This window comes from Hypomesus nipponensis, chromosome 4 (genome assembly GCF_054491055.1).
Source record: "Hypomesus nipponensis isolate SF chromosome 4, ASM5449105v1, whole genome shotgun sequence".
Classification (NCBI taxonomy): Eukaryota; Metazoa; Chordata; class Actinopteri; order Osmeriformes; family Osmeridae; genus Hypomesus; species Hypomesus nipponensis.
In genome coordinates, this window is record NC_140364.1 from 3,411,635 (window position 1) to 3,435,876 (window position 24,242).

At 46.9% G+C, this 24,242-nt stretch overlaps 1 protein-coding gene and 1 long non-coding RNA gene across 3 annotated transcripts in view; one reads left to right on the top strand and one right to left on the bottom strand.

Moving 5' to 3' along the window:
- The first annotated feature begins 2,654 nt into the window (after positions 1–2,654).
- On the top strand, positions 2,655–10,241 carry LOC146295055 (uncharacterized). Of its 2 annotated transcripts, none has more exons than XR_014753269.1 (6): positions 2,655–2,814; positions 3,684–3,773; positions 4,038–4,138; positions 4,634–4,753; positions 8,991–9,121; positions 9,499–10,241. It is a non-coding gene; the product is annotated as an uncharacterized LOC146295055 (long non-coding RNA). The 2 variants fall into 2 exon arrangements; XR_014753270.1 differs by having other exon boundaries at positions 8,991–9,115.
- A 207-nt stretch (positions 10,242–10,448) lies between these two features.
- The window catches only part of rims2b (regulating synaptic membrane exocytosis 2b), a 53,521-nt gene continuing 39,727 nt past the window's right edge, over positions 10,449–24,242 (bottom strand). The window contains 8 exon segments of the mRNA XM_084695943.1: positions 10,449–11,180; positions 11,678–11,919; positions 12,583–12,695; positions 12,819–12,957; positions 16,501–16,715; positions 19,501–19,643; positions 19,863–19,885; positions 23,482–23,553. Coding sequence (XP_084552069.1) covers positions 10,983–11,180; positions 11,678–11,919; positions 12,583–12,695; positions 12,819–12,957; positions 16,501–16,715; positions 19,501–19,643; positions 19,863–19,885; positions 23,482–23,553 — 1,145 coding nt within the window. The 3' untranslated portion in view covers positions 10,449–10,982.

Below are 24,242 nucleotides of genomic sequence, written 5' to 3' on the forward strand. Positions count from 1 at the left end.
TTGTTCATGAATATCAGTTGACGCTAAGGATTACATTTATGGACTTCTATGCTACACTTTTCTGTAATGTGGCATTAAATGCATTTTAAACAATCAAAATATGACCTGTTTTGGGGGAAATGGGAAAAAACCCAAACAACCAACTCTGAGACTACGGTAACAATTGGAAGCAATATTTACCTTTGGCTACCTTCATTTTGAATAGTTAAAATTGTACATTCTACCATTAAATTGATTGTATGAATCACATTTTACAAACTGGAAGATCCAACTCAGTGTCTTAATGCTAATCTTATTACTTACACACAGTTTTTTCTCTGGTCTCATACCAGTGAATGTGATGTGTGCATTATGACTGATTCCCTCCCTGTTTAAATTTGCCATTTGGCAACTGCACCAGCTTATTGCCTTTTAAAATACAAAAACCCAGAAGGTAAAGATTAATTTCCCACTATTTATATTCTGCAGAACAGGAGTAAAGCTCTAATCTGTTGTACAGTTGTCCATATCAATAAGCATGCTATCAACAGAAATTCCCTTGGGGTCAGTAGAGCCAATCTGTGCATGTGCCTCAAGCCTCAATTCCCAAATATGCCACTTGATCTAACATCAATCCTGAATTGGAATGCAAAAACCTGACAGTTATGCGTGACGAGGACACACACAAAATCAATATTATACAAATGAGAATGACAAAGATATATTATTGGTTTATTATGTGCAATATCTACAATTTGTGGTACACTGAGAGAGGAGGACAAACGTGGGTTCCCTCCGGTCATGTGTGTCAGTAAATGGTCAGAGAATAGTCAAAGTCAGTCTTATTTTTCACCTTCCTCTTCGTCTATATTCTCGTCGTCCTCTGGTCCGTCTGCGTAGGTATTGACTCCAAGGCACTCCATGTGCACTGTGGCATGCAATGGTATGAGTTTTATCAAACCGTAAAAAAACGGACATTCTTTTTGTATGCGTTTACTGTAGTGGGGGTCAGATGGCTGAGCGGTTAGGGAGTCAAGCTATTACAGTTTTTTACAGTCACTAGGACCCATTTCTCAATACTTGAGTCACGTTTTCAAAACTCTTCACACAGGGAGCACAACAGAAGTAAATGTGGGCTACACTGTGGATCATTTTTGTCTTTGCTTTGGCAAAAAATGCATTCAATGACTACATCTTTCAAATAACATTCATTCTTTTCTCACTTCGACACAACAACTGCCAAAACTCTATGTACCTCCAGGCCAATTTGCACATGCTTACGTCCTGTTTTCAAAACTGTTAAACTTCAGTTGAAAACAATAAAATTTCACCACTCCCGTTCAGTCACTGAGTGGTTTGCAGCCCATCCCAGAATGGTGTCACTTTTCTTCCCACCTTACTCTCCATTTCTCAAGCCCATAGAATCATTATTTTCCTCATGGAGGTGGAAGGTTTACTGTATGACCGCCATCCACATGATCAAATGTCCCTCCTGGACGCAATGAATGCTGGATGCCTGGACATTGCCAGGGATGGATCAGGCATGCCAGAAGATTCTTTCCTAGGCGTATTGCCCTAGATGACATAAGATGTGGATGAGAAACTATAGCTAAATGCAGAAGTTTACAGTAGCATTCCTATTGTATCTGTATCAGTGGATGGTGTGTATACACATTCTTGTATTCTGGAATTAGTGAAAAAAAAGAAAGATATATAACATATTGAAGCATACTGGATCATGTCTGATTCATTCCAGTAACATATATTGCAGTGAATTCCAAACAGTAGAGAGGTGTCCTTGTTTTACATAAGACAACATTGTTTAATGTTACTTGTTGTTAGTGATTTTTAGGTCATTGTTTTGTGGGTGACAAAGTATGTTTGTTGGCTGTCAACCTTTGCTAGTGTTATGTAAGAATGAGTTGATTTGAGACATGTATGAAGTGATTTGGTAGTTTTAGTGCATTTTGAATGTGCAATTAACTGCTGTGTCGAGCTGAAAGTTGGTTAGGAGAACTGTGAAGAGTTTAAAAACGTGACCTAAGTATTGAGAAATGTGTCCTAGCGACTGTAAAAAAACCTGTAATCAGAAGGTTGCCAGATCAATTCCTGGCCGTGTCAAATGACGTTGTGTCCTCGGGCAAGGAAAGTTGGCTTCTTGTCTTAAAAAAGAAGCTGCCAATTCTAACGCTTTGGCCGTGAACAAGCATTTCAACCACTTCCAGCGCCCTCACGCCACACCTTGTATTTTTTCACGCTGAGAAGGAAACACCAACCAAGTAGTCCTGTTAATGTTGTAAACAGTTATGAGGGAGGCGCAGGCACACGGAGTGAAGCAACATAGACGCGCAAACACCCGTGAAAGCTTGTCAGCACAGATTGGCTCTGCTGACCCCAAGGGAATCTTTGTTGATAGCATGCTAATTGATATGGACAACTGTACAAGAGATTAGAGCTTTACTCCGGTTCTGCAGAATATAAATACTGGGCAATTAATCTAAATCTAAACCTTCTGGGTTTGTGTATTTTAAAAGACAATAAGGTGGTGGAGTTGCAACATGGCAAGTTTAAAAAGGAAGGGAATTAGTCATAATGCCCACAGCGCATTCACTGGTGTTAGACCACAGAAAAAACTGTGTGTAATATAAACACACCCTGCAAGGCAAGAGACTTCACAGACGCTCCTGCTCAGATGTACTGTCCTTCTGAACCGGACTTTGTCTATCTTTGACTTTGGTTAACAACTACAGTTCAAGATTTTGGGGTTGGTGACTGAACATGGCAGAAGATGTTTGTGAGGACTAAGCCAGAACTGAACTTCACTGACTTGACACAGTAAGAAATTGTGATTACTAAATGCTGTGTAAAATATTCAATTTTGTTAGGTCGCCAGTGAAGAAAACATAAGCCTTCATGTCTCAGCGCCACAGTTTTACTAAGTTTAGACGAGACTTTCAGTTTTAAGCTAGTTTACTTTAAACTAACTTTGACAGAGGAAGGAAAGGAGTGGCTAAAGCTATGACACATGACGCAAAAAAACAGCGCCATTTAAGAACTAGTCCTATACCATTCACAAACAACATGGGGATGTGTTTGTCGAAGAAATCTCAGGTAATGCTTCGTTTTTCAAAATATTAGACTGTGGACTTCTTGTGCTCATCGACATACATGACCAATAACAGGTCCAACTACCCAGTGTGACCCATCATGTGAAATACTTATATTGTGGCACGAAATGTAAACCATAGCATTCCAAACAGCATGCTGGATAGTAGTAAACAGTATTATCGCCCTTTTCTGATGTTATCTGTGACATGGCACACACCACATGTACATCTCTCCTTGGGATTCCGCACTTGTGAAACGTTTCCTGATCAGACACACACGTATAACTACATTGTATTAGCCAGTTGCTAAATGCTACCCTTCTGTGGTGTGGTCAGTGGTAGTCTAATTATCACTTCCTCACTCTCCCATCCCAAAAGACCAGGTGGAATAAAGTGTAGTTAGTTCAAATATCTCACAGCTGGGTGAGACCATCAAAAACAAATATATATAAAATTTGTATTAATCTATTATCTCTCTGCTCTCACTTAATGCAATTGGCAATCACTCCCCCCCCCCCCCCCCCACGCACACACACAGTATGATAACTACTTCTTGATACAACTGTCCTTTAATAACTATACGTCGTTCTGTTGCAGAAACCTACCCAGTGTGAGGATAATCCAGAGCCCAGCGAATATTTGGTTCTGTTTGATGGCCTACACCATGTACGCGCACCAACTTCTACGGTAGTTTTCAATTGCCTATTGTAAACACATAGGTATTAAGCAGGCAGGCGCCAAGCAGTGAGCAGACAAATACAGCAAGATCACAAAATGGTGATCTCATGCCACCAAAAGCTACCTTGTCAGCTTGTCATGTGGGCTCTGGTGGGGGTGTTGGTCTGATTATTATGACAACATAATTCGGTCAATCTCTGTATATTTACATAGGCCTAGATATTTATACTTAACTCACTTCAAAGAAAATATTTGAATATCCTTTTGCTGCAGACAATGTCCAGTGTGAGGCCATTAAAGAGATCCTCCGGAGTTTAAGCTTGCCTGTGATGATGCTCTACAACCACCAACCCTCACCCTCTCCCACCACTGGGGTACCTGTCAAGTTTTGACAATTTACATGACTGAGCTGTCAGATTATTTGAAAAAACAACAATTACTAACAAAAGTGTTTGAAATTATTTGCACATACAAATTGACCATATTACCTATGACCTCTGTAGACGTAAACAAAAGCATGACCCTGACCAAACTGGGTTTCTATAATGAGAGTGCTTTCTTGGGTACCTGGATGCAAATTTCTGAAAAACAGATATGCTCTTTGAGTAAAGTGACTATTTGTACCGGTCTAGGCGTTGTGTTTTGAAAGGGTGTGATAAGAGGTACATGCTTTAGTGCATGCCTCAAGTGAGATCTCAGAGGTGCTTGTGTCAGATCCTTAGGTTATTTGGAGTAGGTTAGGTTAAAGGGTCACGCATGCATTTTGAAACTGGCTTCTCAGAACTTCAGTGTATGCTGTAATCTTAGGGGTTTGCTTTTCATCAAATTTAATCAATATAATTATGCTTTCAAATCCATTTCCTCTTTAGAACAACCAACATCTCCAGAGGGTTGTCTCAGGGACCAATCAGGGCCATCTTCTACCGCACAACGAAGGAACCAGACCCCCACCCCTCGCCCCTCGGCTTGAAGCAACGGCCCCAGTGGATGTAGGTGTAACAGTGTAACTGATGATTAATTGAAGGCAGTGTGAATTTCGTGGCATTTTGTTTGAATATAAAGTTGACAGTAAGCTATGGTAAGTCTGCATTATGGAAGATTTTGGTTACCAAAATAACTAAGCTTTCTTTGCCTGGCGAGAACAACGACGGAGCTGTTCATGTTAACAGTTTATTTCATCCGATACAATGCGTTGGAAATCATACTCAAATCACGCAGAAAAAAAGCAACATATGTGATGAGTTCCATCTAGAATAGCCCTATATTTAGCCCTATAGCCTATTTCTTAAAAACAAGTGGAAGGAATACTATACAATGACAGAATACATTTCCGTTAAGTTTGCATCATGTCTCTGATTCTTATCGGACTTTCTGCCCATAGACTCTGCAACTGCAATGCCTTAGCTCACACGCTCGTAACCATATAAATCTATGCTCGCGACTGGTTGTCGCAAATATGACGTGTACAGCTAGTTGCAAGCGTGCACGAGGTCTCGGAGCTAGGGAAAAAAAGAGCCACTGTTTAAAGCTAGACCGGAAGACACGGAAGTGGAAAGATGGCCGCGTCCAGTCTCGCGCTCTCGCTTGCCTCACTGCGCCACTGAGCACTTTTCATAGAAATGAATGGGGACGCCATCTTGGAAGACAAAAGTAGCTTACTCTAGTTATATTGACTCTATGGAAGGAACCCGTGCTTTACCTCACCCACACCAGTGATGGTCCAAGCCAGTTGCTAATTTAAGAAGTCAGTGCACGTTCCAAACAGGTTCTGCTGCTCGTAAAATTACACAACCTTTAAGTGGATTCTACTGACAACTGCATGCTCTAGCCTAGGAGTTTACCAACTTGTTCTGTTTCTGGCATCTTTCAGAAGACCCACAGACTCTAAGGATCGTTTCAACTGTGAATAGACAGTTATGTTGTACGCAGTTTAGCAGACCCTCGCCACACCATGGCAACCGACTCAGTCATCCAAACAATTCAAATAATGCTGGCAGTGTCCGCTGCTCCGGCTGGTCAAAAAAAAAAAACACGTCCAACCCGTCCAGCTCTGTTCGAAATGTCTTAAATCATCTTTTCCTGTCTATTAAGATACCTTGAAATACGTCACATAACGGTCATTTTTTAAGAGAGCATATGAGCTGCCTTGCTGTCAGAGATTGTCTAATATAGAGAGAACTGCCACTATCGGGAAACTTCCGGGTCCTGAACTGGCTGAAGTTCCATGTGAGGGCGCTAACGAGCGAGTGCAGAATGAATGGAGGTCTATGGAGCTATACCCCTCAAAATCCACTTTTCTCAGGATATCATTTTTTGTCTAGTAATTTGAATTCTGAATTCGAAAGGGGAAGCAAAAAAAATACACACTGCTGGCTGTTTGATTTTGTAAAAGTCGCCTTTCTGTTCTAAAAAGCTTTTGAAAATGTAATTGACGTCATACACATCATACGACCAGAGCTACTGCTCTACGGCAAGCTCTGGTCACTTACTTTTTTCTCTCAGGGCATCAACAACACAGCTGACAGGTTCTCCCTGTCAATACACATGCTAGAAAGAGTTTTGGCTTGCTAATGTTGTTGCTAATGTTGCTAATGCTCTGACATTCTGATTCCGCTTCGGATGCCATCAAGCAAGAGCTCTGGTCGTATCAGTCCTTCACTAACCAATCAGCATTCATTAGCAGAATGCTAGCGTGTTATAGGCAACAACGACTCACCCTGTACGAAATCAAAAGGACATAAGTACTCGTTCATTCAACTTTCGACCTATAATCCATGTTGAACATGCAAAAACTACAATCAAATCGGAGATTTCTAAACGACAATCAGGCAAAAAAGACAAATTTAGCCGTTAAGCTCCATAGACTCCCATTCAACATGCAATCGCTCGCGATCACCCCCAGTGGAACTCTGGTGGAACTGCAACCAAATTCGGTACAATGGGGCTTAATAGGGAATGGCAAGGCTCTCCTTAAACAGGCTCTGGCAACAAGTTAAACAGAATCTTTTGACCGCCATTGCTCTAAGTTTTTACAATTCATATTTCAGCTAAACGGTACTTGTAAATCATCATCTGAATAAAAATGTAACGAGAAGTGGGCAGTGCAGTTGCTGAAAATGTACTTATTTTATTGATGACACTCCTAATTTGTAAATTTGCTCCGACTTTTCGATAACGTACAGTAGCTAGCATCGCAGTGCAGACACTAGCTAGTTGCTGTTTTATCATAATCCTATCAAATGAGTGAAATACAAACACAAATGTTATGAGCTATTGAGCCTATATCTAACACATGTTTAAATACAGCTTATCTTGACTTAGTGTGACAATAACCTCAATGCAATTGACTGACTGCCGTCTGACAAAGCGCGCTATGCGAGCACATAAGTACACGCGGCGCCATGACGTACATCCTGTCTTAATAAGCTGTTCGAAAACAACGGTTTTTAACATAGACACATGGTTTTTAAGATACCTTACCCCAAAGAGAGCTGTCTCGTTAGACACCTGTCTAGTAAGACATCAAGGATTAAGACAGCTGTCTAAGTTTTCGAACAGAGCCTGGGGCTCTGAACATGAAAATGAAATACGGGTCCCAATACGAGACCCTCCAGACCTAACTTCCCGACCAATTTTTTTTGTGGGCGGGGAGAAGTTGGGCTGGCAGCCAGGCTACTCGTATTGGGGACAAACTATATATAAACAGGAGCTGGGCGGACCAATGAAATTGCCAGGGCGGGCTTTATACGAAGATGGACAGATGATCAACAGTAACGTAATCAACAACGTCACGAAAAAGCGCTTGGGTTGAATTCGTTTTCAACATATTACGTTGCTTTGATTGGTTGTAGGTCTATCCAATTGAGAAAGAGGCATTTGTTTTATGAGTTCGGTTGAAACACGCCCCATACTCACAGCCCAACGGAGAGTTATCAGACTCATGTTCTGACTAGAATTATGAGTATGACAACGTCAGGTTACCAGACCTCCATTCATTCTGCACTCGACCGTTAGCGCCCTCATATGGAGCTTGAGTGGAACTGCAACCAGTTCAGAACCCGAAAGTTTTCCTAAAGTGGGAGTTCTATTAACTCTATGGAGTTCTCCCTTTATTAGATCCAGATTCATCTTTATTAGATTATTAGATCCAGATTCGACGTGTTTGATTGGGGTCTTCCCACGTATTGTTGTAGCCTAGTATATAAGAAACCAAATGTCTACACTTCGACAGGTCAGCAAACGCTTTGTCGCTTCGATTTGTCTCGGTTAACAAACGTTTTAACAAATCTCGGTTTACAAAGGCATTTGCAGACCTGTCGAGGAGTAAACATTTGCTGTTTGTTAATTTGCTCTCTCTCTCTCTCTCTCTCTCTCTCTCTCTCTCTCTCTCTCTCTCTCTCTCTCTCTCTCTCTCACTCACACACACACACACACACAAATGCACACGTGTGCACGCACAAACACACACAATGTGCACATACACTCCCCATATTCACAAATATGTTATTGTTGCAGCCATTCATTTAAAATTAAACTGTTGTGCCATATTACTTGGTTTTTGTGCAGTTTGCCTGCCTGTTACAACGTACCCCAGTACGTGTTTCAAGCTACCCCAGTAGTGGGGTTGGTTGTAACAAATGACCACCTTGTATTTTTCATCATCTCACAAGTCTGTGATATAGTTGAAGACATTGAAATTGTTGCAACTTGTAGTAGACAAATATGGGTACTTTGCCCTAAAAAATCAGACGTGAAGCAAAAAAAAAAGGTAAGTGCTGGAAAAAAAAGTGTTACAACCATACCCAGTCTCCCTACACAAACATAGGGGAGAGAAGCAGTCGTATTAGTTCCTATCTGTGAAGTGGGTATCTATCACCAGATTGAATGAACTGTTTATTTCAAGGTACAAGGTAATCCCAGCAGAGCCATTCTGTGCAGACAAGCTTTCACGGGTGTTCGCACGCCTATGTTGCTTCACTTAGTGTGCCTGCGCCTCCTCCATTACTGTTTACAACGTTAACAGGACTACTTGGTTGGTGTTTCCTTCTCCGCGTGAGAAATACAATGCGTGGTGTGACAGCGTGTCAACTGGTTGAAATGCGTGTGTCTCAGGGCCAATGCGTGAGAGCTGACAGCCCTGTCAAGATCATCTGCAAGCCACATTACAGACAGGTGAGCAGCTGTTGAGATTTTCTTTAAGCCTGTTCTGTCTCTGTGATGTCACAGACTATATGGCAGTCCGTACATACATGGACTGTATGTACGAAATGTTGAGAAGAACAAGCTGGCAGCAGTAGTGACCAGCCAGATCACTCTTCAGTACAAGGGGCCTTCTTCCAGAAGAATCGCAGGTGAAGGTGATTGTAATAGCTTGATGTGTAAATATTAACACAGCAACAAAGTGGTTGAGTGAGCAGACGTGTCACTGCATTCACAGACAAAGCGGCCAAAAAGTAGTAAATGAATTTTATTTTTCTCAAAACAAGAAACAATTAAAAATTCATGTTTTGTGGCAATGTCCCATTTCCTGTCACATTCTCCTCCCTCCTTGTTCAGCAGGGTCAGTCTCAACAGCTCTTTTACACATTTTTTACATTTTATCTTTTTCTTTATAACAATATTAAAATAAAATATACTTGCAACCATACATTTATTTCCCCCTTGTCAAGTTTATCAATAAATATAAAACTCTTTTATTTCATTTTCATACTTGTTTTCTTTTTAAATCACACAGAAACCATGGTTACCAGTCGGTGGAATGTCTAGTTGGAGGATTCTGACCTCTCACCTCTGTCGCCATGGCGAACGCTGCCGCATCACCATTGGTGCATCGTTGTCGTGCCAACGTGGGGGCAGTGAGGAGGAGGAGGGGCGTGGCAAGGTTCACATGCACTGTACAGGAAACTGCAAACTCCTCAAACATCATCTTCATCATCATCATCATCGTCATATCTAAACATGCGGGTGGAGGCGTGTTCTAGGCGTGTAGCCGGAGCCTCATTACATGCGTGTTTGTGGTGGAGACAGAGAAGAGGGAGGCCATGCAGACCCGGACAGTCAGGAGCTCTGACACACACACACACACACACACACATAACCTTCTGTGCATCCATCTCCCTCCCTCACTCTTTCTCCCCCTTTCTCTTTCAACACAATATCAGTTCTTCTCAGTGCCCTATCAACACTCACTGTCCGTAAAACGACACACTTGTAAACAGGCTTATTTGGGAGCGACAGCCACCACCATCTTGATCATCAGACAGCATTCACTCGCCCTGAGAACCATGCACTATAGGGTTTCTCTTTTTAGAAAATAATGGAAATCGTAGAATAGAAATTCTATCTCTTTTTTTTCTCTCTTAAGATGCAGTTTCAACTTTTTTTCTTTCCACGCGTCACCAAGCGTGTTTTTCCACGGGTCACCTAGCGTGTGTCCATGCAGAACAGAAGAGAAAATAAAAATAATCAAATGAATTAAGAGAAGGTCCAGTTTGTTTCTGTGGAGACCAGTGGATGATAAGAAGGTGTTGGTGATTGGGTCTGGTCACCGTGACAATCAGTGGCCACACCTCTATGACCATGTGATTGGCTCTCCAGCATGTGATTGGCTGTCTGAGTGTGTTTGCATCCTTGTTGGAGGGGTGGAGTGGAGGGAGGGAGTGGGGGCAGGGAGGGAGGGGTGAGGAGGGGAGGTGGGAGTCGCTGGGGAGGTCTGTCCCTGGTTGATGATTGGTGGACACCGTCCCTCAAGCGTGGCCTGACCAGCAGCCAACCACAGCGTTCGACAACAAAGGCAGAAAACGTCCTAGTAGACAAAACCAGAGAGTCTCTGTAGAACTATCACTCAGTTCTCTGCAGTTGTCTCTCTCTCTCCTCCCTCTCTCTCCTCCCTCTATCCTCTCTCCTCTCTCATGGCTTGGACCGTAGAACCTACAGGTGATCTAGCACCACTGAGTTGCATCCACTTCCTGTCCACTGACAAGTCCTTCATGTCCAAACATCCTTAGCCAGTTCCTCCTTCGGAGGGGCGTGTCCTGTGTGTGCGCGAGCGGGCGGGTCGCCAGGGAGACGACCGGCCCTAAGTCCCGCCCTTTTTCTCTTGACGGAATCAGTACACACGACATCGAGCATGCAGCGGAATCAGGGGCGTGGCCATCTTGACCACACCCACATCTCCCTCGCTGGTTGCTATAACGACGCTAGCCGTCTCTCGGAGCGCTAGGAGCGAGCGTTGGAGCCCTCAAGGGCGGCTTTACTAGTCAAAGGTGCCAAGGTCGGGTCTACCAATGAGGTGGGAGGAAAGAGTTTGAACCAGCCAATCACCATGTTGGACAAGTCCAGATCGTCCAATAGGATCTGAGCAGCTCCCATGAAGGATTTGTGGTCCATGCGTCCGTAGTCACCCCAGACGATGATCTGCAGACAGAGGTCACACATGTTAGGGTCAGAGGTCACACATGTTAGGGTCAGAAGTCACACATGTTAGGGTTTATTACTACTTCCTCTACCTACTTCCTGGTTACCTGCAGGACCTGTACTAGTTACTGTTACTTCCTGGTTATCTGCAAGACCTGTACGAGTTTGTGTTACTTCCTGGTTACCTGCATGCCCTGTACGAGTTAGTGTTCCTTCCTGGTTACCTGCAGGACCTGTACTAGTTAGTGTTACTTCCTGGTTACCTGCAGGACCTGTACTAGTTAGTGTTACTTCCTGGTTAACTGCAGGGCCTGTACTAGTTAGTGTCACTTCCTGGTTACCTGCAGGACCTGTACTAGTTAGTGTTACTTCCTGGTTACCTGCAGGACCTGTACTAGTTAGTGTTACTTCCTGGTTACCTGCAGGACCTGTACTAGTTAGTGTTACTTCCTGGTTACCTGCAGGACCTGTACTAGTTAGTGTTACTTCCTGGTTACCTGCAGGACCTTGCCCTCGGGGTTCTCCTCAAACTGCAGCTGCTGCTGGTAGAGAGGGTCCAGGGTCTTCCTGGCCAGCCTGGTCTTCTTCTTCACGATGCACTTGCCGTTGTCCATCAGGTACACCTTGACGTACGGAGCGGGCGTCTGCTTGTTGCCCTGTTTACCCACCAGGCCCCGGGCACGGATCACCTCCACATCCAGACGTTCCTTCCTGAACACCATGCCGATCTGGATATCACCTGCAGACAGACAGCACTGGTATTAATATGACCTCAGGACCATCCAGTATAATGATAACATTTGGTAATAGATATCACCTGGGGGTTAATATAATATCCAGTATCAATATCACATCCGGACCTGGGATGTCCTAATGGGCAGGATAAACAAATAGGATTCCCCTTATCAACTGTTATTGAACACGGAAGAAACAAAGTCTGTCTCCCCCAACAGTGTGACTTCAGTTTAGGTTCAGGAGTGATCAGTTAGCTGAGAAGAGAGTATTTCTCGTGGGGTGACAATTTGATCTTTTAACTGGTGCTGTAAAAGTCATCACTTTATCCTTTATAAAGTTCCTCTATAATCAGTTCCATGATTGGAAGGTGAACTTGGGACCACTGTTGTTCTCCCACCTGCTGTTTGACGTACCTCTCTAAGCTTTTTAAATGTTATAGTAATTTGCTGCACAAACAATTGTCCTCTGGCGACAAATAAAGTTGAAATCTGATCTTGAGAAAGAAAGTAATACCAGATAAGAAATAAGACTCAAGGATAATGAATAGATAAAATATTTGTCTTAGACACTTTAATCTGTGGTCAACGCAGAGATAAGACACAGCAACCACCAGGGGGCTGGCCAATACGAAACGGCGCGAGTCCAGCAGGGGAGCAGGGGAGCTTACCCATGGGGGGCGTGGCCAGAGTCTGTCTGCCCGCCAGCTGGGCGGGGCCTAATCCCTCCAGGAAGCCGGTGAACTGTTTATCTGCAGCGATCCTCACCCCTGGGAAGATAAGGCTGGAGGGGAGGAGGATAACCCTTAGTCCCGTTAATGAATTTCTGAAGAATGTGATGTTTCTAGGCATGTGTCAGGGTTACTGTCAGTGAGCGATGGGTACAGGCATGTGTCAGGCTACGTACTTTCCAGGCTTGGCCTCTGCCTCAGGATCAGTCTCCCTGCTGGGCTGCCGGGTCATCCTGCTCTTGAACTCGATGGCCAGACCCGTCTCCACGCTCCTCTGGATGGGCAGGCGGATCACCTTCTTCTTCCCTTCCTCCTCTGGAGGGGGAGGGATGGAGGGGGAGAGAGAGGGAGAGAGAGAGAGAGAGAGAGAGAGAGAGAGAGAGAGAGAGAAGGAGAAGGAGAGGGAAAGAAGTAGAGAGTTAGTCAACTTGTGTCGGTAAACTCACAATTCTTTGGCAGCCGGCCGGTAAAGAACCAGTAAACCACATCTCCCCAGACCAAACCCAGCTTCAGCACGTCTCTGGAGGGTCTGGTCCAGCCCGGGCCCCTCTCAGTTCTCCTCCTCATCGGTCTGTTCCCAGGGAACAGCCTGTTCCCCAGCTTCCCTCGGCCCACTCTCCCCACATCCCTTCCTCTCTTCCCATCTCTCTCCCTCTATTCATATCTCCCTATGCCTCCCTCTCTCCTCATCTCTCCTCCTATCCATATCTCCCTATATCCCTCCCTCTCTCCCCATCTCTCTTCCTCTATCCATCTCTTCCTACACTTCCCCCCCTCTCCTTTTATTTTCCTCAACAGCCTGCAGTACCTACATCTGCCCAGCAGGTGGGCCTCCACGCAACTGGCAGGTTGTAGGGGAAGGTTGAAACAGTGCAGTAATCAGGCAACACTGAGAACTGAATCACAGCTGGACCAATATCAGACATGCAGACTGTCACACACACAGACGCACACACACACACCCGAGCACCACACACACGCACTCTCGTGTGCACGCACACACACAGTCTCACCTGCGTCGCCCTTGTGGTAGGAGCTCACACAGGGGAAGTAGACGACCAGAGCCTCGAAGGAGGCTGACAGACTGAGCCTGCTGTGGGAGCGCTGCATTCGTGTGGCTGCGCCGCCCCCCGGTCCCCCTGCACCGCTGCTCGCATCACTACTCTGCCTGCCCATGCTGCTCCACCCCTAGCCACCGCGCCCCGGACCCTGGACAGAACCGCAGCGCACCACCAGGTGACCGACAGGCGGATCGTCGACAGACGGATGGACGGCCGACGGACGGAGAGTTCCAGGGAAGACGCACTCTAGAACAATGAAGTTGCTCTGGAACGATGAAGAGCTCTAGAACGAGCTGCTCTGGAATACGTGGGACCAGACTAGTCCATAGAAGAAGCAAAGAGATCGGGTCCAGTCTGCAAGAGTTCAAAAGACACGTCTCTCTTTTTCTTTCTTTCTTTCTTTCTTTCTTTCTTTCTTTCTTTCTTTCTTTCTTTCTTTCTTTCGGTCTCTCTCTTTTTCTCTGCGTGTGTGTTCAGCTCCGCTCCTCCCTGCTCACTGTGCTCGGAGGTGGGAAGACGGGAGGGCTACATGCTCACCCGGGAGATCAACCAATCAGAGAGCACGCAGCACAGGAGCAACTCGAATGGTGCTCCAGGAGTCAGAGATTTACCCAGAGACACACACGCACGTCTCTGTTACATAGCTACCCTTGAGTATCCTTCTAGCCGCGTCCCCTCCCCTCTTCTCCCACCAGCTCTCAATTCACCTGCACTCTCATCCCCTTCCCTCTCCTCCACCACTTGTCTTGACCTCCCCCCCCTCTCCCCTCCTCTCGCCTCCACTCCCCTCTCCGCTCCTCCTCTACCCACCCTCCCCCTCAGCCTCCTCGTTCTAAGTGGGTGAAGTGTAGGGAGGGGGGAGGGTAGGAGAGAGGTGGAGGAGAGGAGAGGAGGAGGACTAGGTTCACCCTCCACAGTCTAGTTCCCGGGTCGCTGACTGGCTAATGTTGCAACCAATGTCCAACAGAGAAGGCTGGACCAGATGGTTGAGAGCGGTCAACATGTTGACCGTATGTTCCTCCCTGAGTGTTTGTGCTCCTTCGTACCAAGCCGACCGTTAAAAAAACATGGGACCCAACACCCATATGGACCCTTTAACGTCCTTGTGGGGGGGGGGGGGGGGAGGATGAGAGGGAGAGAGACGGAGACGGAGCGAGAGGGAAAGAGAGAAAAAAGGCGAACGCAGCCCTCTTCACCTGGCAGCTCATTCCATGTGCACATGGGACTGAGGCCAGCCGGGGGGGGTCGCCATTCAGACCACTTCCTGTCCCTGGATGACTCATCCATACCGTCGGGACCAGCACAAAAGAAGAGATGGGAGGGATGGCAGTAGAACGTAGAACGTCTGACTTGGTCATATGTGGGTCACAGCATAATGACGGGCTGTCGTTTGTGACTGAATGCTGACAGAGAGACAGAGGAGGGGAAGAGAGAGAGAGAGAGAGAGAGAGAGAGAGAGAGAGAGAGAGAGAGAGAGAGAGCAGAGCGATGATTGCAGAAGGACACCGTGAGGAAAGACGTGCGTAAGAGAAGGAGGAGTGTATGCTTTTTCCGTTCACCTGACATGACCTCCGTCTCACAACAACAACATCAACAACTTAGTCTTCTCCCCATCTCCCGGTGACACACACACTCAAGGTCCAGGCCCATTCCTGCACTGCAACTGGCTGAACCAGGACCAGAACCAGAACCTGGACCAGAACATTCTGCTGTCCCCCTCCCCTCCTCTCCACAGCCTGATACAGTTTATAAACACATGGCTTGGCCAACTCAAACAGACCTCCCACGTATCACCACTAATGTAAACAGACAGACAGGACACACACTCTCTTCTGCAAGTTATCGCTGTCTCCTCCAACTTTCCCCCTCTCTCTCCACAGAAGGTGTGTGAAGGTCGTGAACGGGGAGGAACTAAAAGGCAGAGTTGACACCCTGTGGGAGGACACGTTTGGGTGGCAAGAGGAGGAGAGACCAGCCCGGAGAGCACTGTTTAAACCATCCATTGACAAAGCAAGCAGGGGGCTTTGATGAAGAAAGTGTTTTGTCCGTCTCTTCATAAACGGAGTGACTAAGTTCAGTTGAGTTCTGGATTTTAATAAGTATTTATCAATCTGCAGATTGGGAGAGAAAACCAGACCTCTGACAATAAATGACAACACAACACCAGGCTTAGGTCTCAATCATGTCTCTCTCCCCTCTGAAGGCCGGTGGACCATCTTTTATAGGGCACAAGAATGTAAACATAGATAGTGACAGTCAGGCAGAAATGACGTTACAACAGTCTCAGAGAAAGAGATTCACAGCTCCCAACACATAGTTGGAGCTCTCCTTGTAGTCATGACAAGGACCATTTAGCCAGTACTTTCTCCTGATCTCAAACATCTATTAACCCTGACACATAGACACAATCTACTCTTATTAATAGCAAGCTTACATGAGAACATACTGACTTGTATCCATGACTAGTTCTCTTGATTAGTGAATAATGTAAGCACACAGGAAATCTAAATTTCTTCCACAGCTTACAGTAGTGGGTGGTGCAATGCTGAAATGATGGTGGCAGTGAATGAAAATGCATGTCTGTTTTGTTAGTCCAGGAAAACAATTTTCCACTGTTTCCATAGAATGTGAGACAATTTGAATGTTTTTTGTTCAAAGGAACTCTCTCCCTTTCTCTCTCTCTCTCTCTCTCTCTCTCTCTCTCTCTCTCTCTCTCTCTCTCTCTCTCTCTCTCTCTCTCTCTCTCTCTCACACACACACACACACACACACACACACGAGAGTAGTGGGCACTCACCCTCAGGGTTGAGCTGGGAGGCACTCTGACTCTTCTTCCCCAGTCCCACCATGGCGGCCATCTTGGCCCCGAAGCTGGAGCGTCTCTTCTTGTCGTCGTCGTCGTCGTCGTCCCGGCGTCCCAGCGAGCAGATCTCTCCGCCCACGCTGGAGCTCTTGGTAAGGTTGGCGCCAGGCGCATTTGCGGGCCTGTGTTTCATTTTGGACGTAAACTCACTGTCAGTGATGATGGGGTGAGCAGATGGGGAGAGCAGAGGAGAGGAAGAGAGGAGAGGAGGGGAGGAGGGGAGGAGGGGAGGAGGGGAGGAGGGGAGGAGGGGAGGAGGGGAGGAGAGGAAGAGAGGAAGAGAGGTGAGGAGGGGAGGAGGGGAAGAAAGGAGAGGAGGAGAGGAGAAGAAAGGAGGAGAGGAGGAGAGGAAGAGGGGAGAGCAGGAGAGGAGGAGAGGAGAGGAGGAGAGGAGAAGAAAGGAGGAGAGGAGGAGAGGAAGAGGGGAGAGGAAAGGAGAGGAGGAGAGGAAGAAAGGAGAGGAGGAGAGGAGAAGAAAGGAGGAGAGGAGGAGAGGAAGAGGAGAGAGCAGGAGAGGAAGAGAGGAGAGGAGGAGAGGAAGAGAGGAGAGGAGGAGAGGAAGAGAAGAGAGGAGGACAGGAGGATGGATCGAGGGCGGAGAGGAAGAGAGGAGAGGAGGAGAGGAGAGGACAGGAGGAGAGGAAGAAAAGAGAAGAGGATGGATCGAGGGCGGAGAGGAAGTACGGACAGACAGGAAGGAAGGGAGGGAGGCCGGACAAACAGGAAGAGACAGGGAGAGGAGGACAGTCTTCAGCTACAGGAGGACACGGACACAAGTCAAAGGTCACAGAAGCAGGAGCTTGGGTTGGGGTTAAAGGTCCAACCAGACCTACAGCAGGTAGCACATAAGGAAGCAACAGTGACCTTAGATTACTACTGCTCTGACTGGCTGTTTCTCTATTCGGCCTCTACCTGACAGGCTGTTTCTCTACTCTGCCACTAGCCTGGTCGCAGTCAGCCTAGCAGTAGGTACTTGAGTCTTGTTGTGCTTCTATAGATCAGTGTTTGTCTAGAGATCTGTGTGTGTTTGCAGTAGCTGAATGTGTGTGTGTGTGTAGTAGCTGTGTAGATCTTTGTGTGAGTGAAGGATCTGTGAGAGTGTGAGTGTGCGTGTGTATGCACCCGGGAGACAGCTTGTTATCACCTGATCCCAGCTAAGACAACTGCAGATAAACACTCACACACTCCACTTTGTGAACACTGGCTGAATATGACGGAGGCATTTATAGACTAAGGTCACCATGACATCTACTGGAGATAATCATGGCTTTTATTCTCTGCTTTCTTATGGTAATAATAAAAAGAACAGAACGATAGCCAGGGTACACTAACACCACCACCTCCACTACCACCAACACTACCATCATGGTCAGTCAATGAGACAAGCAGATGGGGGGGGACGAGGGTCAGGACGCAGGCAGGTCAGGAGATAAGGACTGAGGAAGGAGAGGTGAAGGAGACACAGTACTGAACACATCCTCCTGAGGCCCAGCAACCACCTTCCGCCGAACCCAAACACGCGTAAACATTTTAAAAGCCATGTACTGCCAGGTCTCAGGAGTTGACACAGATGTAGAAATGTACAACATGAATACAGTAGTCTGAACGGTAACACTTAGGGTCCATGCACATGCAGGTCATCCCTAACGGATCCTCTCCACAGCTGTTAGGCCAGCATGCAGACTTCCCCTAGTAAGAGTGGGAGAAGGATTCTGTATGTGTGCTCTAATCTCTATGCTGAATAGATATAACACAGTGGTTCACCATTTGACCCCAGATCCAAAAGTTGTTGGTTCCAATCCCCTTTGTATATTGCTTTGGATCAAATGTATAAATCTTACTCAGGCTTGCTCTGTTTTCATATTGGGAGCGGGGCGATGTTTAAGTGAACAATCGTGTGTGTTTTTATTGTTACTGAGGTCTGGACCTTGGCTGCGTCATTTGTCGTTAACATACTGTGTTGTCATGACTACTGTCCCTGTGTTGTCATGACTACTGGCCCCTCCCACCGGCAGGCTTACTTGGTCTCAGGGGCCGGCGCCGCTGGCTTCTCCTCCTCTTCGGCTGCCTCTTCCTCTCCCCCTGCTCCTCCCCCCTCCCCTCCCCCTTCGCTTCCCCCGCCCCCCTCAGCGCCTCCTGCGCCCTCCGCCCCTCCTCCCCCCTCCGCCCCAGCGGCTAAAGCGTCGGCCAGGTCGAAGCTGGTCCCGCCCTCCCCGGCCTCACATCCCTCCTGGACCTCTTCATGACTGCAGACCACAGCCAGCCCAGGGGGAGCAGGCAGAAAGCATGCAGACAGACAGACACCCAGGCAGACAGACAGGCAGACAGACACACACCCAGGCAGACAGACAAGCAGACAGACAGACAGACAGACAGGCAAGAAACAAGAACACATCGGTGACCATGGAGACAGAGCATGCTCAGAAACAAGAGAAGAGAAAACAACAACAACCATGGCGTGATGAAAACGTGTGATGGCAGTGATGAGAGACGGCCTGAGTGTTGAGGCATCCTGCTGTACAGGTAGACAGCATGGGGGGGGGAAACACCCTCAGAGGCCCCAAACAACCCCCCCTAGGACACGAGCAGGCTAGGAGGCTAGCAGGCTATGACGCTAGGAGGTTAGGATGCAGGGAGGCTAGGATGCTTGGAGGCTAGGAAGTTAAGACGCTGGGAGGATAGAACATTAGGAGGCAATTGTGCTCGAATGGTTGGATGCTAAGAGGCTAGCATGCTACGAGGCTAGAATGGTAGGACACTAGAACGCTAGAACTCTAAGAGCCAAGAGTGCTAGGTAGCTAGGAAGCTAGGACGCTAGGAAGCTAGGAGGCGTCTGAGGGAGTATCCCGGTACGGCCCTGACAATGGCGTCCCCCGCAGACCTGGCTCAGATCACACCTGTGTCGGTACGTGAGCCAGGTTGCTGTGGGCTCACCTGATCTTGCGTGTGCCCTTGGTCCTCTCTGATTGGACGGACATGTGGCTGGTGCTGCTGAGACGAGACGCGCTCGACATGGCCGACACGTCGCTGACATCACTGTCTGACGACTTGAAGGACAGGTTGTCCGGGGCTTTCACCTGTAGACACGTGGGAAACACACACACACATACACACATATCAGATGGTTCTTTTGCACACCAGGCAGACCATGAACCTAGAAAACTACCTGCCCCACCCTCTACCCTCTTCTGTAGCCCACAGCCCCCTCATCGCACTCCTTCGCCTGCCCCTCCTCCTCCACCCTCCCTCTTTCTCTTTCCTTGCCTTTCTTCTCTGTTCAACTGGAGGATTCTTACCTTGGAGGGATCCTTCATGGCACCTGCGGAGAGAGAGAGAGAGAGAGAGAGAGAGAGAGAGAGAGAGAGAGAGAGAGAGAGAGAGAGAGAGAGAGAGAGAGAGAGAGAGAGAGAGAGAGAGAAAGAGAGAGGGTGGAGGAGGAAGGAGAGAAGGGGGGAACAGGAAAAATATTATCATTTCGGTTTATTTATTCCTCTAACTAAAGCCACTAATGACTCAGTGAGAGAGAGAGAGACAGAGAGAGATAGAGAGAGACAGAGAGAAACAAAAAGTGAGACAGAGAGGAAGAGAGCCCAGCACCAAGCTCAGCACACAGGCCGCAGACAGGAAGACTACAGGTTAGAGGGAGGACTCTGCTATGTCAGGCCTCTCCATGTATTTGTTTGTTCATCAAGCCCCGCTAGGCCCCGCCCCTCTACATCACAGCCCCACTAGGCCACACCCCCACTAGGCCACAGCCCCTCTAGGCCACACCCCCACTAGACACACTGAAGCACATACTGAAAAACTCACACACACACTCAAGCACACACACTGACACACACACTGACAACTGGTCAAAATGGCCGATTTCCAACTTGAACCGCATCATACAATGGTATTTTGCGGAAGCATTTGATTGGGACCATTTAAATCAGTTACAGAAAATCAATAGATGTATAAAGAAACATATTTGTCTTGTGTCTTCTTGTGAGTGTAGACAAGAAGTGACACGCTCAGCACAGCAACACTCCGACATTAACTACCACTAACCCGAACCCTAACACCCTGCCACACAGCTGTAGAACAGCACCAATCCAAAGTATGAATTCTTATTTAATATCACAGCCTGTCGGATGGAGCCCACACACAGATACACACCGAGGGAAATAGGATGAAGGGATGAGGAGGGCGAGGAGGAGGAGAGTGATGGAGGGATGATATAGAGGGAGGGGATGCGTGCCGCTACCTTCTTCTCCATTCTGGGGCGATGTCTCCTCTGCTGTGCCGACAGCAGGATGGATGGATGGATGAACAAATGGTGGGATGAATGGATGGAGGGATGAACATACAGGCGTACAAATGGATGGACGGATGGATGGACGGCCGGTGGACAGACGGAGAGAGAGAACACACAAATGAGAAACAAACCACCAAACCAAAGTGAACGTGAGTCAGGACCACCCAGCCAAACAGGAAACACCACCCGGGAGCTCTTACAAAGACAGGAAGTGGGGAAGGAGGTGGAGAGGAGGAGGAACTACGGCAGTGTTTCCGCTATGTTGATTTTTTCGTGGCGGCCCGCCACGGCTAACTGTCTGCCGCCACGGAAACAGTACAAAACGTGAGGTCGTTTATCAGCAGTGATTGTTCGAAAGTATATCGGACGATAGCACGGACACGCGCTTCGCAGCGCAGTTGAGATTGCGTGTGTGCGTCCTTGAGAACTGTAGAGCTAAGTCGTATAACTTGTTGTCAGTTAAGCCTGTTGTTATATTAGTGTATAGTTCTTGCTCATTTAAATTAAGTTAACTCATGATTTTCGTTGTTTGTAGGCTATTCTTCCCCTGCTAGCGAAATTGCACATGTCGATTCGATAGCGATTGCTGCCCTTGCTCATGTTTGTACTTTAGGTGCATTATTATGCTGAAGTAGTTTTAATTAATAAATAGCGGGTATATTGTTATTATTAGCTACAGAATGGTTAGCCTATCAAGATCAAATGAAGCAGACAGTGTACATGCTTCCGAGGGGGGGGGGGGGGCTAGCCCCCACTGCTAAAACAAAAGGAAAGGAAACACTGTAAGGCCTTCAGTTGACCTCGTTGGCAGCAGGACCCAGAGGCGGTCTGCACCTGTCAGGGTCCTAGAGACAGTCATATCGGGCTTTTCACCAGCGGTGTTAGACATCGTTAAAAGAGGGCCAGACGTTAGACACAGCTGGCACACACAAACACACACACACGCTGTGACTCACCTGGCTATTATGAGGGTGAAAACGTGACCTGTATTTGGGGACTGTCAGGACAACACACGGCTACCAAGTTAAGGCCATACCCGTGCGGTAAACATCCAACTAACCGGGATTTAAAACTGGCCCCGGTATGAAACAGTGTGTGGGTGATTAAGCAAGTGGCATAAGAGTGAATGAGAAGTGAATGGTGTGTGTGTATGTGAGTGGTGTGTGTTTGTGTGTGCAACCACGCTGACTTTGTGCAGGAAGGTAACTATGGAAACTGCAGAGAGACAATTAGAAGCTCAGTCTAACTGAATCTAATGTCTACCAAAATAGAGCCCATCTCTCTGGCAGGTGAAAGACGAGGAGGAGGAGAGGTGGAGGGGAGATGCGGAAAAGGAGATGGAGGAGAGGAAGAGGAGGAAGGTGGCGACAAGAAGGAAAAGGAGGAGAGGAGGAAGAAGAGGAGGCGGTAGAGCAGGAGGAAAGGGAGGAAGAGATGAGGAGGAGGAGTAGGGGGAGAGAGGAGGAAGGTGACCTTCTCTACAGAAGCTGCTATACCGACAGTCTTCCAGGTGGCTGTCTGACATGTTAACATCCCCAGACTAACGCCACCTCACTACAGCTTAGTCTGACTGACAGTGCATTGCCATTCATTCATACTCCTACTGTATGTACAACTGAGGCTAATTCTATTCTATACAAAATGGCCACGGACGTAATACGGACTCAGAATTTAGATAAACGTTTGTGTATGAATGCTTAACACCAATCAAACCACAGATGTTACACCACCAAGGAGGTAACTTCTTAGCTGGTGTATGTTACCACTCTGAAGAGGTAACTTCTAAGCTGGTGTATGTTACCACTCTGAAGAGGTAACTTCTAAGATGGTGTATGTTACCACTCTGAATGGGTAACTTCTAAACTGGTGTATGTTACCACTCTGAATAGGTAACTTCTAAACTGGCGTATGTTACCACTTCTAAGATGGAGTATGTTACCACTCTGAAGAGGTAACTTCTAAGCTGGTGTATGTTACCACTCTGAAGAGGTAACTTCTAAGCTGGTGTATGTTACCACTCTGAAGAGGTAACTTCTAAGATGGTGTATGTTACCACTCTGAAGAGGTAACTTCTAAGCTGGTGTATGTTACCACTCTGAAGAGGTAACTTCTAAGCTGGTGTATGTTACCACTCTGAAGAGGTAACTTCTAAGCTGGTGTATGTTACCACTCTGAAGAGGTAACTTCTAAGCTGGTGTATGTTACCACTCTGAAGAGGTAACTTCTAAGCTGGTGTATGTTACCACTCTGAAGAGGAGAAAGAAGGGATGAGTGTTTCTGGAGAAGGAGGGGTCAGCCTGGAGTGGACAGCAAACAGGAACACTACGCTGCCTGAACACCACAGCAAAGACCTGAACATGAGGGACCACTGAGTTACACACACACACACACACACATACACACACTCACACACACATACACACACACTCCCAGGGCCCTCATGTTTGACCAAATGCAGTAAGGTGAAGCTATCTCCTAGCCCTGGTCCTGGGTCAGTTAGACCTGCATCTGCTGTGAGACTGCAGAGCAGTGGTGGGCGGAGGAGATCTGACCCCAGATCAGGTTCTAGAGAAGCTGCTTCACCTCACACACACCTGGCTGGGAGGGGGTGGGGCTACCTGGCTCTGGGGGGGCGGAGCTAGATGGCAGCATACCATTGGCCTTCTTCTGTTGGTCCTCCCACGTCACCTCTGACATCACAGAGACAGGGACGAGTCATAAACACACGCACACACACACACAGGTACACTCAGACACGTAGAGGCATACACACATGCAGACACACGCACACGCACACAGGCACACACACACACGCTCTGGATAAGAGCGTCTGCTAAATGACTAAATGTAAATATACACAGAAGCACCCAGAAAGGCAAGCAATGCAAATATGCATTCTCAACCAACCAACCATTGTTGCACACTCATCTACACGCACACACACACACACATATACAAAGTGTAAAATTATTTTACACTAATAAGCACACTCATACATACATAGCTATATACATCTGCAAACAACAATTTATTTACAGTTTTAACGAACTGTAAAACCACACAGTCTCTTCTTGCTACAATGCAGTTTCAATCATGTGACTTGACTGCCTCCTATAGTCCACATTGTGCAAGTACAGCACCACTAATGCTACACAGACTCAACAAGCTGCTGTACCTTCCAAGACATCAGCAGCATTTGTCTACATCCAATAAGTCATTAACTAACCACATAATTAACTAATTAGCCAGATAATTAACTAACAGGCCACTAACTAACTAGCCACATAATCTCTAAATGACACTCTAAACAGCACTCAGATATAGCAGCAAAGAGCAAACCTACATAGAATACATGACAACCGAACACACAGTCACACAT